The sequence below is a fragment of the Sinohyriopsis cumingii genome, chromosome 1, assembly GCF_028554795.1.
Source record: "Sinohyriopsis cumingii isolate HCF-2022 chromosome 1, ASM2855479v2, whole genome shotgun sequence".
Classification (NCBI taxonomy): domain Eukaryota; kingdom Metazoa; phylum Mollusca; class Bivalvia; order Unionida; family Unionidae; genus Sinohyriopsis; species Sinohyriopsis cumingii.
The window spans coordinates 182,184,404-182,203,122 of NC_142961.1; the positions used below are offsets into that span (position 1 = coordinate 182,184,404).

An 18,719-nucleotide genomic window follows, 5' to 3' on the forward strand; every position below is an offset into this window, starting at 1 on the left:
TGTATTAATTGATTTCTGGTGGTGAACTCAGAAAATCCCCCGAAACGGACCTCTCTCTTATAGAATCCATAACCGATCGATGAAGGTTTTGTCAACCACCATCTTGTTCAAGATGTAATGGCTGATCGAGAGGCGTGCCAATTACAAGCCTGCGCATTTGCACGGGAATTGGTTCATTTTGAATGACGTCAAATGGATCATGTGATCCATTGTACATCACCATTATGACAATCTCATTAACTTAAACTATTGTATTTCAAAGAACGGTGGTCGACTCGGGCTGTAGACGAGGATATTGGGATCGGAAAGAAAATCTGAATTCTGAAGTCTTTTGATTGAACTGGAGGAACTACGGCCAAAGAAACGTGTAACGCAATAAATAGCGGGCTAAGAAAGTGATACGGTTGTAGTAGCTGTCAAACGAGATGACCAGTCAGCGACCATGGATTTGGACACTAGTGTGGGGTATTTTGCTTTTGTACTATATACACGGTTCGTTTTGTAGCAAAGAAGTATTGACCAATCATTGGTTTGTGGAGCTACATGCAGGCGGAAAAGAGCAAGCCATCGATGTGGCCAAAAAATCCGGATTTACCTATGTAGGGCCGGTAAGTAAAAATGAAAATATTTATGTATATCTTAGCAATCACATCCTAAAAAGGTCGAACATTTTTAAAATATTCTTTAATAAGAAAATTACCATTTGGTCTTAATCTGTGTCTGTGTCTGTGTGTGTGTATGTGTGTTTGAGAGAGAGAGAGATTCTGTAAGGCTCAAGATAATTCAATCTGAGATGTTTTGTATGTTTCCTATACGCACGGGTATATTTTATGGGTAAATACAGATATTAAGTAAAGACATTAATTAACCTTATTCCAATAATTCCAAATCACTATTACTTTTCACTGTTGAACGACATTACGTTGTAATAATCGTGAACTAAAATCATGGAAAACATTTGCTATTGAATCGTTTCAAAGTTTTAATTTTGCAATGCTATCAAATATAATGATTCAATTGTAAGAAATTTCATCTGCATCAAAGCTTGTATCAAAATGATTGCGTCACGAAGCAACCGTACAACACTGGATGCAATCGCTCATCAGATTAAGATAACAATTACCTTATAGCTATTTTTCGAACACCTCTTTGATGATATATCTGGTGTATATTAACGCAACGTACTTAATTTTATTTTTGCTGTCCAGGATGAGGGAGTTATCTGCTGTCATGAAATATTTAAACAATCTACAACCTGCGGGCTGTACTATAAAATTGTGTGGTTCTGCAATGCCTAATTTTGACATAATGCACCCATATATCATCGTATTAAAACTTTGTGGTGCAGCTTTACACTTGTACTTATATAAGTAAAATAAAATGTTTATACGTAATGAAAAACAAAAAGACAAAATTATTCACAACAACCATGATGACAGCAAAAAGAATAACAACGACTACGAAATAACAACAGTAGTAATAACTGTAATAACGTATTTAATGACAAAATATTGCGCGTCTTCAGACACTTTTTTTTAATTAACATAATGATAAGTTATTATCCGCACACAAATTGTTGGAACATGATAGAGACATGCATTTTAAGATGTTTTAATTTTTTAAAATTGTAGAATGGTTTTTCATGGGTAAACAAAGTTTTTAAAAAGTCAATAATTTTAAAATAAAATTATGGATACATTAGCCACACTGCATTGCCTTGTTCGTGTATTGACATATTCCTCATGAAGCATATTCATTCTATATTCTTTTTTCTCTTTGTATTGTTTTCACTTTCTTTTAATTGCTTCGAGCTATTTATTTATTTATTTATTAAAGCAAGAGAGGGCACACACCGTATGTTTTAAAAGAACTATGTTTTTTTCTCTTCACTTTGCTAAGTGCAAATTTTGCACAGTTTGATGGGTATAAGTTTATATAAAAATATTTGGAATCAGTTCCAAGAAAAATCAAAATAAAACATGTTGGTCTGAATACTTATGTAGCAACTTGCCTCTTTTGATTCCGGTGGTCTAGTTGTTAGAGCGTCCGCCTCTGATGCGATAGGTTGTGGGTTCGATCCCCGGCCGAGTCATACCAAAGACTTATAAAAATGGTACTAACAGCTGCCTCGCTTGGCGCTCAGCATTTAAAGGTTAGTGTTTGGACTTGTCGGCCTGGTGTAAGGATAATGTGACTGGGTAGGACATCATGCTACATGTCTGCGGCATGATGCCCCAGTGCTAGCCATCACTATAAACTGCCACACTGCAGACATCGTAGCGATATGACTGAAACTTGTTAAAGCTCCAAATCACACACTCACACGTCTCTTTTGATGAGCCACAACCTCCAATAAACATGCCAGTGCATGCTAAACGAGCCCGTAACTTTTGGCATTAAATGTTATTACGACTTTAATCTTCAAATATCCGCGGTGCATTAGATTGGTATTGGAAACGTATTTCACAAACCGAGTAATTAGCTATGGGTTATTCGTACTCAAGGGACTTTATATTAACATGGATTGGTTTCGTAAAATTACCCTTTCTTTCTTAACATAAAGAAATTATCGAGATATTTTCACATATAGGTGTTTGTAATTTGAGACAATAATTCTAAGTATTAGGTGTCTGGGTCCTGTTGCATAATAAGTGCTACGAAATACCAACGTACGTCTTAGAATGGGGTACAGATAGATCATTCAGTTGTTAAGTAAGACAATCATACAAGTCTGAAATTCGAGTCTTGTGAATGTGTGGTCCTTAGTTTGATTAACATTGTATGGGACAAGGACTGTTATGCTGATGTCCTTGAACTAAGGGGACCTTAGATATAAACATCTGACAGATTGATGTTCACGTTTCAGGTAGCAAAAAAAATGAAACTCTTTTAATTCTTGTGCATTTCCTCTTTCATGCCAGTTTCGTTTTTCTTCCATAAATGAAGTATTATATACATAATTCTTCAAGCATATATGTAATGAATCCAGTAATGGAGAACACAAATTTAGCCATCCATCGAAGGATAAACTATTTTGTGCTAGGTTCAATTGAAATGTACATAAATGAGCTATTGATACGGCGCTCCAAGAGTAAATTGGGTTTAATTGCTCTTAATGGCCGTTGATGATTTCTGCTCTGGATAATTCCAGGTGTGATTGTAATCATGCTAGGAAATATACCAATGCAACATCCAATGCACGATTAACTATTCGGTCCAACTGATATCTAATGACTTATTAAGTAGATGTCTGAAGATAGTCTGCTGAAACAAAAATGATGTAAAGAAAATATTGCCAAACGAAGCTGAGAAATTTGGAACATGGAATCATTATCATACAGACCCACCCACCCACACACACGCACAGACGCGCGCGCATTTTCGTCTCTACTTGCAACAATTTATAACTCTAACTTGTTTTATTGATTGTAAGAGTTTTGTTCCAGTATATTCCAGTTTAGGGTAAATAATAAATATTAATCAGAACTAAATGTATCCTATTCACACAGCGATATATTGAAAGTGTATACCCACAAAATTGGACCCAGATGCACAGGTCACAAAGCAGAGAAAAAACAGCGTAAACGTGGCCATTAAATGATTAACAAGGTACTTGACTCGTAAGAACGAAGGGTGGGTGGGCGCGAAGCTAGGATTGTCCCCGCTTACGGTGACAAAAGTTATGAGTGGTTGAACGTGCCGACGGAATAAACAAAAATATGCTGGTATCGGCGAGTTACAAGATTGTGAACCCGTCGAGTTGGTCACCTTATGTTGATTGGGAGAAGAGTAGTGGGTGCATTTTTAACCGACAGAAACAAGTGCCTGTGAGCTGAAGGAGACAGGATAACTACCGAGTAAATCGCAGTTTCCAATTACAAATGCAGCTGCCTGATTTGATAATAACAGTGATTACGATATAGTCCGATGCAGACGATACAATACAGAATAGTTTATCTAGTTCCTGAAATTAAAACAGATGTAACTGACAGGGAACATGAATATGCATCTTCAAAAAGGTACCAATAAAAATGGCGTGAGGTGGATGACGGATTTTAGGTGAAGTAGTCACTAAACTAACTTTGATTTACGAATTTTATATTTGTGGTCTGAACTTATAATTTTATAACACTCGTTTTCCTCGTAAATTTCAGATGCATTTTTTTTGCGGTTCAGATAACATTTATTCGATACTGGCCTTTCTAACGTTTGACTTTTTGAGTTTCATTTGCACATAAAATCGGAGAATTAAATCGTGATTGGCATACTGAGCACTGACAGAACATTCTATTAAATCGTGATGGGCATATATAGTACTGACATAACATTCTAATACAACGGAAGGCAGTGAAAGAGTGAATGATATTAGGCACAGTATTATGTAACTTCTCAAACACGATGTATGTGTATATATATATATATATATATATATATATATATATATATATATATATATATATATATATATATGTATGTATGTATATGTATATATATATATATATATATATATATATATATATATATATATATATATATATATATATATATATATATATATATATATATATAACGAGACTTGCCGGGTTTCATTTTAATGAACAATTTATACGAGTGGTATATAATCGATGCAGTGTACATACTATACAAATATTTTATTTATATCACATACAAATAACAAATACACATATTTGCCCTTTGAAATGGAGTTAAGATATGCTCCGGGCAATTGTGTATTGACCGAATGAATGAACTCCTCACATCCCTGCGAGTGTGTCCGCTACAAAATGTAGTTCTATGCATCATCAAATGAATAATGATTTAATATTGGATTTATGAAACGAGTTGAATAATTTCCAGTTTCTGCTAGCCTCAAACCAAAACACAACTTTTATTAATCAACACCTAATACACACTATCTAAAATGGCTTGTGTAGTTTCTAAACCTCTAGAACAACTATCCATCACATGACATCTACTATCCAATACTCCATACACACTATCCAAAACGCCTTGTTTTTGCGCAAAGGAAGGAAATGAAATCTCACAAACATACTCTCCAACAATCCATATCAATTTTTCCCCATGCGCGCGTTTGTGAGTGCGTGTGTCTTTATCCATAGCATAAAAGGTAAGACGAAGCAACGATGCGTGGTCATTTTCACAAACGGTCCGCTTTGTACACCTAAAGTAAATACGTTATCTAAAACATTCCTTTGATTCGGCAACACGAACATGACACAGAGTGATACAGAGAGATGAAAGAGCATATATTCATACAGTTTCAATATAACAAACAAGAAAATAACATTTCAAAAATCAACATTTTTAATCACGAGAACAAGCCGCTCAAACACAAAATACAAATTCAACAATTCAACAATTTTAAACTGGAACGTATTTACAATGCTGACAACGTTGTGGAGTCAAACTTGACTTACAGTGATCTTTGTCATTTTAACATCGATGCACATTACGTTTCCTAGCTAAAGACAAAAGATAACCGTAATGTTAACAAAATCACCTTTCTGCTTTATTATCGTTTCAATGGTACTCCCGATCAAAACAAGTCACTAACTGTTCTTAAGTATACATAAGACGGCATTGATAAAGAAAATACGCACAATATTGTCCACACACCATGGAATCTGTCTCATTTAATTTCACATTATTGAATAGAGTCGATACGGCATTTCTTTTCAATAAAGTCAATGATATCGTCTCCCAAAGGCGATGATCCATAGGAATCAAAATGGTCCACGCTGTGATCGTTTGAAAAGTAGACGGCTGCCCAGCTGGTTCCTGGTTGATGACGTTCGTCTGTATTAATACCATAGGCTTGAATATATTTAGGTTTGCAATGCGGAAGTTAATCTTTAGCACACACCACAGGATTCCAAGGAACCGTTACACGCTGTAAAACAGAAGGTAATGATGATCCTAGGTATCCATTTTGTTCACAGGTAATGCTGAGTCATCTATTCACACCTGATTTTTTCATGAAAATATATGTCAAGTAATTCGCTTTTCGGCACATCTCCTTACTCAGTTTTAAGAGAGTTTCGATGCGTTTGATCTCTACAGAAATCACTGAAGGGAAGGAATGGTCACTTAAGTCTTTACACCGCTTGTTCAACACTTTCTCTTCGGAACTGAGACTTCAATCGTAATCTAGGCACTCTTCCAATTTTTCTTCTTGGCTGATCATCATACATTTTGTCGTGTTGAATCTGACTGGGATCATCATTTTGACATAAAAAATTCTTCATGAGTCATAGCAGTATTTCTGTCAGCTAAGTCATTAGCAACACAGGAAACTAAACGTTGTTCTTGTTCTGGCCATCTCGACTTCATTACTGTCTCTTTGTGGCTTAAAGAAATTATATCTTTAGTGATTTCGTGTACTCCATAGCTTCTGATATTCTACAATCACTTCTCTCAAAATGTTGAATTCCAGAGTATTGTCAAATACTTCATACAAGATAACGTTCAGCTTGTTGGCTAAAGCTAGTGCAAACCGAACTTCTACACAAAGTAGGCCATATTTTAATAGATGGAAATGTCCCTCGCTATTACATTAGTCAGCAGTGAAATCAAAGGCCCACAAAGTATAACCTCCTGCATAATGGTCATACGAAATATCGTTGCTGCTGTTGATACTTAACTGTCCCATGGCTTCGTACAAAGTCATGTACGATCTCAAGTAAAATCTGGGTAAATTTAGGTTCAAAGGGCCTGGTACACGATGTCTGGCCATTTCGGATGACTTCTACACGTTAACGTGTTGAAAATTCTACAAGATTGAAGCGTTGAAACTCGAAAGGATTTTGTTCGATGGCTCCGTCGAGGGGTGCATTGCTGACGATACCGACGAGTAAACGTTTGGGTAACTGTCATTGAAATAGATGGTTTTCGATCTTGGAGCGGAGTCAAGAGCCAACGGTGAAGGTGTTTACTTCCACTCGTCGTTTCAGATACTTTACGTTTGTTTTACTCAAAGTTTGGGTGATATTATTTCCAGCTTTTGGTAAAACTTCTGTATGGCGCACGTAGAGTTTGACTTCTTGGAAGATGGTTTGTACTCGTCAGCGTTAGCTATCAAATGGAAAACGATTCAGTCTCAAGTGTACATCCACTCCGTTCAACAAATACTTGTCTTGCAACAGCATGTCCAAATGCAACCGATAATCAGTTCTAAACTGTGCCATTTTTTGATTTTGTTTCGATGATCGTTAAATCCCACATTATGAGGATCGTAGGCTTCTTTAATGTCTGTATCTTTGAACTTCTCCAACGTGTCAGGTTTTGATATCAATGAAGCTTCTAGATTTGCCCTTGGCTCTTTACCAGACGTCAAAAGATTTTCGAGGCACGCTTGGTAAGGATACGTATCCATGCTTCCCGCTGACAAGTTTATTATATAATTACAAATCCGTTTTGATGAACAAAAGAATGCATGGAATTGTTGAGGGGAGCTACTCTGGTATCGCCCTCCTGGATTGGTGTTGCCCACTTCAAGAACTTTGACTTTCAAATACATGTGACTATTATTCTGATCCATGTAATCTTCGATCTGTACTTTAATTTTAGTTTCGAATGGGACTGAGGTAGTCAAAGACTTCACGGGATAAAATTATACATACTGGAATTCTTGCATCGTCATCAGAGTAGGTGGCATGGCAAACCGATCGAGTTTGGATTAGGAACATTCTCAAGAATCCAGTTGTATTATTTCTAAATAATCAAATGTGTATAATTCTCTGGCCTTCTATTCTTATTCTTTCTTGAAATGTGTTGATGAGCCGTGGTGTACAAGGAAGGAATGTCTTGGCCTGAAGCGTTCAGCGCATTTACAGGGGTCTCTCGGGGACCAAAAAGGTCTTTCCAGTTTGAAGCAACAAATTTGTGACTTTTCTCAAGAAGGCTTCTTTGGGATTTTGTTTGACAGTGATCACATTTTGGAGAAATTATTTTCCTTGCGTCAAAGTGCCATCTTTCAAAGCGTGAAATCATAGAGTCACTGTCGGTCGTAAGATGTGGAGTGACTCCTTGGTACACAGGAAACATGGCTTACAAGCCACTAGAGAATCGTTTTCGAGAATATAGTTTCACCGTGACTTTTTATTTTCAAGACTGGACTATTTTGTCTCTGATCTCCTTTTATACCAATGCTGTCAAAGTATGACTAATGACCGGTAGATAATGAAAATGTACAAATTCACGGTGAAGGTGATACGCACTCCACCACCATTTGCTGAAACACAACGGAACAAGTAAAACAATTTGCACGTGAGCGTAGAATACAATATCCAAGAGGTGAGATAAAAGTTGACATACTGCATTAGTTGGCGCGTTCGAATAAAATCGTCGTATTAAGGATCAACAATAACGTATTGTAAATGTTATTGTTACGTAAGCTACTGAGCAATTTGTGCAAAAACACAGCAATCACAAGTAACCGCTCCGGTGGCCTAGTGGTAAGAGCGGTCGCCTCGGATGCGAGAGGTCGTGAGTTCGATCCCCGGCCGAGTCATACCAAAGACTTACAAAAATGGTATTAACAAGTACCTGAATTAAAATTTCATACGTGTAGTGGTGAGTTACAAAAATATGATTTCTGGAATCACATAGGTGCTGAAATTTTTTGGCCACTCTGGAGTTAGAGCAGATATTGTCCTAAATGCGCATATGGTTATGCGCTAATTCGCTACAAGGATGGATTTAAAAGTACTATACCGTGGATGCATATCAGTGCTTATACAATACTGAACCGTAACGACACCAGTGCCATCAATGACGAAATTAACAAAGGTATTGCAAAGATTCTCGAAACGTTGGAGAAATATACCAATACATGATCGGGATGGACTCTCGAAAGGTGTTCGTAACGAGAGGTACATATCTACCTATATCAACTCTCTCGTGGATCAAATTACATGCCAACACCAGGGTGGGTTCTGCCAAGGTCAGTTATCAAGGTAAAAAGCATGTTGACAACATATATTTTGAATCAGCATTTTTGTCAGCATTAGATCCGGCTAGTGTTCACCAAGACCTCGGGTTTCTAAGGCCACACTGTTAATTTGGGATATAGACTTTTATCTGCCTGCACCATGCCCACATGGGCAACATGGACGAATCCAGATTGATTTGTTGCTGCACAGTGTAATGAAAAAAGTCAGAAGTGGTATCCTACTACGTATGAATAAAGAATCTTGCTCGGTTGCTTAACCGACACATTAAGCACACACGTAAGAAATATCCATGTAGACGTTGCATGCTCACCAACCATGACTTTCACTGTGGTGGGATTAGTGATAAACCTCAGCCGACAATATTTCCAGAACCTGGCGAAAATATTCTCAGATTTACTGCGGTGCAACGAAAGATGAACGTGACTTATATATTTTCAACGTGGACTTAGATTGTGTCACTGTTCCAGTAGAAAACTCTGCTTTTAAAGACAAAATCGCGTCCACATCGAAAAGCAATACAAGTCAGTGACCAACCATCATGCAGACTTTGTTTCATAGCAGTTTGTTGTGATGGGCGAACTGAGCCACTAAAAACTTGGTTTTGGTGTTTCTTAAATCGCTCGAGGTTACAGCAAAACGGATTCGACAACAGCTCTATGCAACAGCAGTCATGATTATGACCGATGATAACATGCGTGAGTTTTTCGCAGCCACTCATTGCTGGATCTGTGAAGAAGCTTTCACGTTCACCAATTAAAAAGTCAGTGACCATTGTCACATTACTGACGAGTACAGAGGAGCCACACACATCGCTTGTAACATACAGTTGAGAATTTACCCAAACAAAACAAAAATTCCCTGTAGTGTTTGATAACTTGCTAAGGTATGATGGCCACTTAATAATGCAAGCAGTAGCCACGGCGTCAAAATTACCAATAAGCGTGATTCCAAATGAATTGGAAATATACGTAACGTTTAGCATCGGACAATTACAGTTAATGAATTGATTACATTTTATGAATTCGGCCTTGGACAAGTTAGTGAATAATCTAACGGCAGATAACTTTGCAATCACTCGTAAGTATTGTCTCCAGGGTCCCTCAAATATGGACTTGCTGACAAAAGAAGGTGTGTATCCATACGAGGACATGAGTGGCTGGGACAAGTTTTCTGGCACTCAGCTGCAACCGATGGAAGCGTTCGTTAGATCCTGCACATTACTTTTCATCGCTAGGAATCGGTTGAGATGCGTTAGTATCCAAAACAAAAATCGAGTTGGAATTACTCACCGACATTGACCAGAATATGTTGATTGGGTGCTCACTTCGTGGCGGGATTCTATGGCATGCCACATAAACTCGCATAAACAATCCAAACGTAGACTGATATGACTCCAATGCCACTAACAGTTATATCACGTATATAGATACCAATAACCTCTAATGGTGAGTACTGATACAACCGTTGCCGGTTGGTGGGTTTCACTGGACTGATCCAACATACATTGACTTGCAAAAATACGTGCGCGATTACAACATTAACAGTGATCATGAATACTTTTTCGAATTTGATCTATAATACCCCGAAGAATTACATAATGTGCACAACGATTATCCACTGGCACCAGAAGTGTTGTCGGTGCCCGATACGTAGCCGTCTCTGTGTCTCTGTGACATTGCATGATTGTAGATATACCCGGATGTAAATGCACTGAATGCACGAAACTAGTACCAAGCCTTAGGGCGAAAGTCAATTATGCACTGCACGTGCGAAACCTCCAGCTGCATCTGCTATTGGGAAAGCCTGTTACCAAGATCCAATGAGTGCTTGAATTTCACCCGTACGTTTCAATGGTCCCGTATACAAAGATGAATATGGAACAGAGAATAAAGGCCACACATGATTTGAGAAAGAGTTTTTCAAGCTTTGAAAATGCCGTGTTTTTGGACAATCATAGAGAGTCTGTTTATGTTGGTTTGTCCGTGTTGGACTTTTAAAGTTGCTCATATACGATGACAAATTCAACCCATTTTACCAGGATCGGGTCAAGATGCTGCATACCGAAACTGACTCGCAGCTCATGCTTATACGACTAACGGTGTGTACGTGGAAATAGCACAACAATGTTTGGTCAATGAATCTGATAGCAGCGATTATCCAAAGTACATTCGCTGTTTAGTAACACCAATAAAAAAGTTGTTACTAGTCGATTGCTCGGGTACACCATTCGAAAAGTATATGGGACTGCATCCTAAAAGGTACTCGATTGTTGGTGGTAGCTACATTAAAAAGACAAACGGTGTTCCACAAGTTATTTTGCAGACAGATCTCAACACTAGCTGTACGTGGACTGTCTTTGAGACCGACGTGAATTCGCACACACAGCAAATAAGATATGGTCTCAGAAATATCGCATGGGTGTTTATCGATACACTAAAGTGAGTTTGTCCCCGACTGATACCAAGCGATGGCTACTCCCCGATGAAATCACCACCTAAGCGTTTGGCCATCATGCTGTTGTGAAGCAACTTACGGCTGACTCGTCAACGTGTTAAAACAGATCTTGGTGCCAGTTCCGTATTTACTGGAACGACTGCCAACTCATCCCTTACAAAAGTTCGGCTTGAATGATTAGCTGCTTGTTCATTAATAGACCCCGACCGCTAATATGTTGGTTGCCCTGGAGTATCAGTCCGATCCAAAATCGTAAACACATCCAGGGACCATACCGTTTCAGTAGTACGACGTTGTCTACCTTCTAACGCTCCTGGTGCATACAGATACCGAACAAACATGTTTCCCTAGTGGAAGTAATGGTACCCTTCTGTGAGATCATTTTATGAGTAAATGTGAACAGGATTGTGTCCAATCGCATTAGCTTGTTGAATCTATTCGTACGTGTGACTTCATTATTTAGTGCTGCTATGATTAATGGAAGACGTGGTACCCATTCATGAGATCAGTCACTCGATAGACTGTTCCTTTGCGTATTAGACCTTATTAACAATCTCAGCACTTACAGGTGACAGAATAACCGCTCTGCAAGTGTGTGATCAAATCGTTCCAAACTTGCTTGATTACGATGAATATGGACTTGTCCAACACGAACTTGTACTAGATGTTTAGTTAAAAACGTAGCATCAGATCCAAGAAATTCTTTACCTCGATCCATTTGTAACAATTATAGCCATGCTAGTGACGAACATTTATAAATACATTCGAGTGCATCTGAAACACTTGCAGAATCTTTTGCAGTCAACGGTTCCAATTCTTTGTAACTGTTGGAAACATCGACAATAGTAAGCGCGGACTTGTCGAAGCGACTTTTGACACGATCGTGTTGAATAATTAAGATAGCAGCCTGGTGAGCTTTATTATGTATTTTTACATCAAACCATATACGTCAAAAGCTTTCTAAGTGCTGGTAAACTAATTTGCCACAACGTTTGTTAAGCCAACCATGCTCAAGCTACCCCGTAAGAGACCCTTCCTGCACAATCTAACGTTGCTAACATTTCCACGGCGGCTTCACCTCTCCAATACCCACTTGGACTGTAAAATCATTTTGATAATGTCCAACTTTTTGTGTCCGTTCTTTGTTTATTTATATCAGTTTCATTTTCCTTTAATGAGAGGATTTCCCTCCTAGCGCAATTTTGTTGTTCATACCTCCTTTGACGATCCATCTTATGATTCGTTCTTCAGCACCTTGCTCCGCAATCCATTTCAGTCATAGATAAGATCCAAATTGGCTAGTTTGCGTCCACCGATGAATGTGAACTTCTTTTTGACCGCTTCGGTGACTTAGTGGCTAGAACGTTCGCCTCGAATGCGGTAGGTCGTGGGTTCGATCCCCGGCCGAGTCATACCAAAGACTTATAAAAATGGTACTAACAGTTACCTCGCTGGCTGTTCTAATCACCCCGATGTACTACAACCAATCAGAGTTCAGCTTGGAATCATTGCACGTGTATGTGTTAACTACACCACTAGGTGCTAAAATACTCCGGAATGGTTTCTACAATGACAAAGGGGAATTCGCCGATGTATCCAAACCGGTTACGTTCACCTGTAAATATTTTACACCAACATTGACTCAGTTTGAAAGGGAAGATCTCTAATGTTGTTGGCAAGAATGCACTTGTTCGGGTAACAGTTACTGTAAAAGGTATAGGCGTAATTGGTGTGCTTTTATATGAATGGGGCGCTAATCCTCCAGAAGGCACACTTGCTAGAACTTTAAATAGTCCCCTAGAAGAAAGTTTTCTGTAATAGTTCGATGACAGTTGTGCCAGTAAAAAAGAGATGAATATCAGGTTCAAGTGTTGAGATTTCGTAACCATCTATTGCACCAGTTGACAAGAAGGAGGGTCTGTCATTTACTCGCTAATTATTTTCTCCTTGATATCTACCGAATACAGATTATGATCGTGTTGACACAGCTTTGTGCTGCTTTAAATAGCTCTGAATATACACGTACTCATGAATGTAGTCGTATCGAAATCAATTGGCTAGCCCACCAGAGATACCAGTTGCTATCAAATCCCACAAATCGTAATGAAATCTTCTACTTTCTGTTGTGGCTTGTCAGACTTCAACTGTTTATATTTCACCATGTAAGTGTAAGCCGCGATTCTAAATTTTCTGGAAGTGCGTTTTTTCGTCTCTCGAATGTAGTAATACTTTACAGGAACTACCAAACGATTTTTTCGAACGGTAGAGTTTCTTGGTCTTGTGGAGGGCGCTGATGCAGGCTCGCTCATGTCGTCTTCAAAATCGTTCGCATGGATTTGAGCCAACACTTCAACTCGTATGAAGCGAAACGGCAGGTGGTTCCCTCTTACTTTCTTCTAGTTTGTCACTGGAATACTACGATCGTTCATCTTGAATGCAAAATTTTATTTTCTCAGTTCTACACTCAGCGGACCCCTATATATGGAACCAGTGTCTTACCCTAAGAGTATCCATTCAGCTCTTAAATTGTCAAGATGGAAGACTCAACGCAGCTTACCCTTATGGTCAGAGATTTACAGAGAATCATTCGAAAGTACACTTCTGAGAAGACGACGGACTACTCCTCATCTCGAGACAAAACTCAAGATACTTGACATATCTGTCAATATAACGGGTATTTTGACCCCCCCCCCCCATGTCAACAACGTCAAAGCAAAGGAAAGACAGAAGAAAGACAGACAAAGGTAAATATACCTCTCACCAATGTCAGGAGAAAGTACGTTGGTCTTCATGTCCTAAGATAAAGAGATCAAACAAGAAAAGAACAAACAAGAGGAAAAGAAGTCTTCAGAAAATGAACAACCCATTCCTGTCAAGAAATTCAGACCACTAGAAGAAAGATCAGAAGAGGAAGAGCTCGTGCCTATGAAGAAATTCAAAAAGAGAGACAAACAGGGAAAGAAGAAAATGGACTTTTGTTATGTGTTGTGAAATTTTCATTTTGATTTCAACAATAGAATATGCTCAGTGACTTAAACAAGTGGATAATGTGTATGGGGGTGTTGGGTAGTATGGATGGTGTGTTCGATAGTAAGTTTCTGCGATTTCATCTCCTTCTTTATGATACCCATTTTCGTCTGATAGTAGGTGTGTGATTTAAGAGACTCAACATGGCCTTTTGAATAGTGTATATGGGGTGTAAGGTAGTAGATAGTATTTCCCATAATCATTTTAAATAAAACCTCATAATTTTTCGACTTTTTGAAACTAAACACTTTCGAGTCTTTTTACCTGTGTCAAATTTAGTAAAATATTATTTTGTATTAAATTATACAACTATACGTGTTTGGATACCAAGCAAAAAGAGGGTGCTGGATTCTTTATGCGATGTGTTTGGATTGTATATCTCTGTTTAAAAAAAAAATTTCAGATGTACATACAGCGGCGCCTATTGAGATCAAGTGTTACTATTTACCCAAGTTGGACTAAGCCATTTGTAGCACTTACCATTTGACCCTGTTCACACCTTTGACCTCTAGAATCCCCATCATGTTAAACCTATGGATCCCTTTAACATATGATTTCTCCTGTGACCCCAGGTGTCATTTGACCCCAAGTTTCCTGATATAATTACTATCACTCCAGTCATGTTAATAACTTTTAAATCATTTATGTGCATACTTTGGGCCACGAGATGAGTCCAGACGTGTTTTCTTAAGCTCTTATACCATTTCTATGCAAAATACAGGGCCACGAGATGAGTCCAGACGTGTTTTCTTAAACTCTTATACCATTTATGTGCAAAATATAGGCCACGAGATCACTCCAGTCATGTTTCTTTTCGGGTAGCAGAGGAAATGAGAACAACACAATTTCCACTTTCTCCATATCTATGTGTGGCTGATATTCCAAGATTAAAAAGAATTAACAAGTTCTTGATACAATATTTCAGAATATAAAAACGAAAAAGTACATTGGGAAATGTTTGAAAATACATACATTAACAGTTACATAAGCAAAATATAAGAAGAAATCTCTTAGACCTTGGCTGAAGTTTTCTTTTCGTGTAGATTAGCGAGTTTGAACGCGAATTCAAGCTTATATATATTATTTATGAAAAGAGAGATATTTGCAAGCGCATAAACATGTCATCCATTGCTTTACTATTGCGAATTTATGCAATCGTGAACATTTTCGAAGGTGTATTTTGCTGTTTATTGTTGTAGTTCTCATGACAAGCATGATAAAAACATGTAACACAATAAACCAGTTACTTAATCCAAATTTATAATTAAAACGAAAGCTGGACAACATACATTTTTCCATTGTAAACTACGGAGTAATAATCCGTTAAATATCCCTGTTTCCAAACTAAACATAAATAATAATAAATAAATTTATAATATTTTTTATCGCGTTTGTAAATGATTGCTGGACAGTGTGTTTCTCATGGTTGTTGTAATGTTCGTATTAGGTCTTCATACCATACGTGCATATATTGTCACAAAGGAACTCTTTGATTCTATCTAATACTCGACTTATCTAATCTTTTCATAGTCTCTAACATACCATTATATTCCGAAAAACAATTTTAAAAAATTTAAGCCTGCATCACTCGTATCTTGCATTGATGTGTAAATTATGAGATAGCACTTTCTGATTATGGTCTCCTATATTTGATTTCTAGTCAGCCTAAGCCGGCAATGCCTACCTGCATGAAATTACATTGACATTGATTAGAATTACACTCGACCACCTTATGCCGGTCCATAATTTTAATGTCCCTATGACGGAGATTATTAACACTGCTCATATTGATTATTTCCCTTGTTATTGCAAGTGCTCAGATATATTATTTCGATTTAAGCAAATGACGCTATCGTATTTTCAGCAGAAATCCCTGACGTGCTTCCGCTGACATTGCTGCTAGATCGAAACGGTAGAGAACATAAATTGATTCTAGCCGTACTAATGCACAAGATATATAATTTCAAAGGAATGTTACCATTCATTCATTAACTATGTCCAATCAATTAGCGCTTCGATTTACCTTGAGTCGAACGGACTCGTGTGGCAAAAAATGTTAGAATTCACAAAGAGAAACACAAAGTCAAAGCCTTCCCTAACCTTTCTATAAAAAAGTTTATCCCATCCATTCTTTAGTTCTTCGCATGTCTTGAAAACTTGTAATCTCGTTGAATTGTATCTTTCTTCCTTCTTTCTGTACTACTTTATTTTATTTTATATATTTTGTTTTGTTGGAATAATCAATGTCCGACGCTATTAATAATAAGGACTACCGTCTCATGGATTCTTGATCTTTCATATACCCACAGTAAGATTTTCTGATAACATTGGATATCGGTTTACGTTATTTTGATGTCAACGAATGAGGGTCGACGGACGACGGTAGCATAGAGACACAGCATACATTGTACAGGAATTTGAAACAGATCAAGATATAACGAGTGATGTGAAAAACATTTAATAAATGGGTACGACTAAAGCTATACCAACAACAACAAAAAACCCATATCATAATGGTTTTGATAGAAAAAGAGAATGAAGAAATATGTTGACATTTGCGATGAATACGAAAATACTGTGCAGTACAATACAATAGAACGATCTCGCGCTTTTGTAAAACATTTTCCTTTATGGGACGTGGTAACTTAAAACATTAAGTCACAAAAGGAAGATAAATACATGTGTGTGATCTGTGCCAATGCACCCCTCCCCTCCCTGTGCCCTTTTAAATTTCACAACTATCTCCTTGCATAATTTTCGCCGTGTTCTGCTTGATATTTGCAGTTCTTATTTCTCTTTGTTAATCAATAAGGTAGAGATTAAAATAAAAATATTGTTTAAATTTAATTTTATGTTTTATGTGAAAAGAAACTATTTATTTAAAATCTTTATACATATATCTGATGTTTTCTTCAACCATGATTGACTACAATTTATCTCTAAATATTTTCTAAACTTTTCTGTATTTATCGCACGTCTTGACCAATATTGCACAAAAAGTATTTGTTTTTAAAATTGAAATGACCGTCCAGTCAATACACCTCAACAGTAATGGATGGTCAACTCGTTCTGCAATAGATGTTAGCGGTATATATCAGAATTCGGTGGGAGTTAAGTTTGCACATATTGTTTTAAAAAGTATGATAAAATCTTCTTTCTGCCGATTTTTTCCATATTTGATATTTTAAGAAAATATTCCGTCTGATTGCAATGACTAACACCATGACAGATTTAATACATTTCCAACAAGAATTACTTTAATGGCTTGCCATCGCAAATCACCATGCTTTTTACGTGTTTACCAATCTGCGACGATGACAGTTCATATCTTTTACATTCCCTGCAATGCCGTATCTCACGGTAGTAATTCTAAACCCGTAAATATGCATGCATTATATGTTTACGCTCTGTCAAAAGCAAATCTATAATTTTGAGGAAAGACAATTTTCAAAAATATCTTTGTAATTGCAATATTTGAAGTGCACAATATCTGTTAAAAGTCCTCTCAGATCAAATATAGTACGTTTGTGCACGCTAAACAACTCGAAATTACACCAACGTAAAATTTTTTGAAAATATGTGCGCTGTAAATAATTACCTGTAGACGTGCAAACGAAGACAACAAAAACGATGGAAGCATGGCCTTGAATATAGATATTAAAATGACCTGACTAGATCTATATGGGGAAATTGCAGGCAACTATTTACTCATTTACTAAAGACACGAAAACACTGATTTTCTAGTTCAGTTAATATTAGTGGAAGAGGCATTTTTACGTCCTCTTGTCCAGTATCCGTAATAAAGAATCATTAGAACTTGAAAGTATTAGCATATGGGGAAAACAAATCGGTACATGCCGTACGACATTGTTTTAGAAAATGACTTTAAAAATAATTTACTCAGAATGATTTAGTTGATTTTGCTAAACCGTCGTAAATCTTGATTGCAAATTTGTTTTCACTCATAGCTTAAAGCCGATAAAACAAAGGATAGTGAAACATTAGAAAATATTTGTGCTGTAAGTTATGAACGTCAAAGTCGATGCTTTCATGCAATTCATATTTTACATCTGTGTATTTTTATCTGCCTTTTATAAAGAATCATTTGAGCTCGAACGTAGTCCTCTGAGTAAAACTAACCTGATCGCTATGTGGTCTTTGCCAAGTGTAAGTGATTTGTTTTGGTGGTGAGAGTTTTAAAAATCGATGAAAACTATCATCAAACTCTCTTCCTCGATCTTCTGGTTTCTCCAGAATATTGATTAA

At 37.2% G+C, this 18,719-nt stretch overlaps 1 protein-coding gene across 1 annotated transcript in view; it reads left to right on the plus strand.

The window, feature by feature from the left end:
- The first annotated feature begins 242 nt into the window (after positions 1 to 242).
- The window catches only part of LOC149808502 (neuroendocrine convertase 2-like), an 81,164-nt gene continuing 62,687 nt past the window's right edge, over positions 243 to 18,719 (plus strand). Inside the window, exon 1 of the mRNA XM_089978244.1 lies at positions 243 to 608. Coding sequence (XP_089834370.1) covers positions 426 to 608 — 183 coding nt within the window. The 5' untranslated portion in view covers positions 243 to 425. The remainder of the gene's footprint in view (positions 609 to 18,719) is intronic.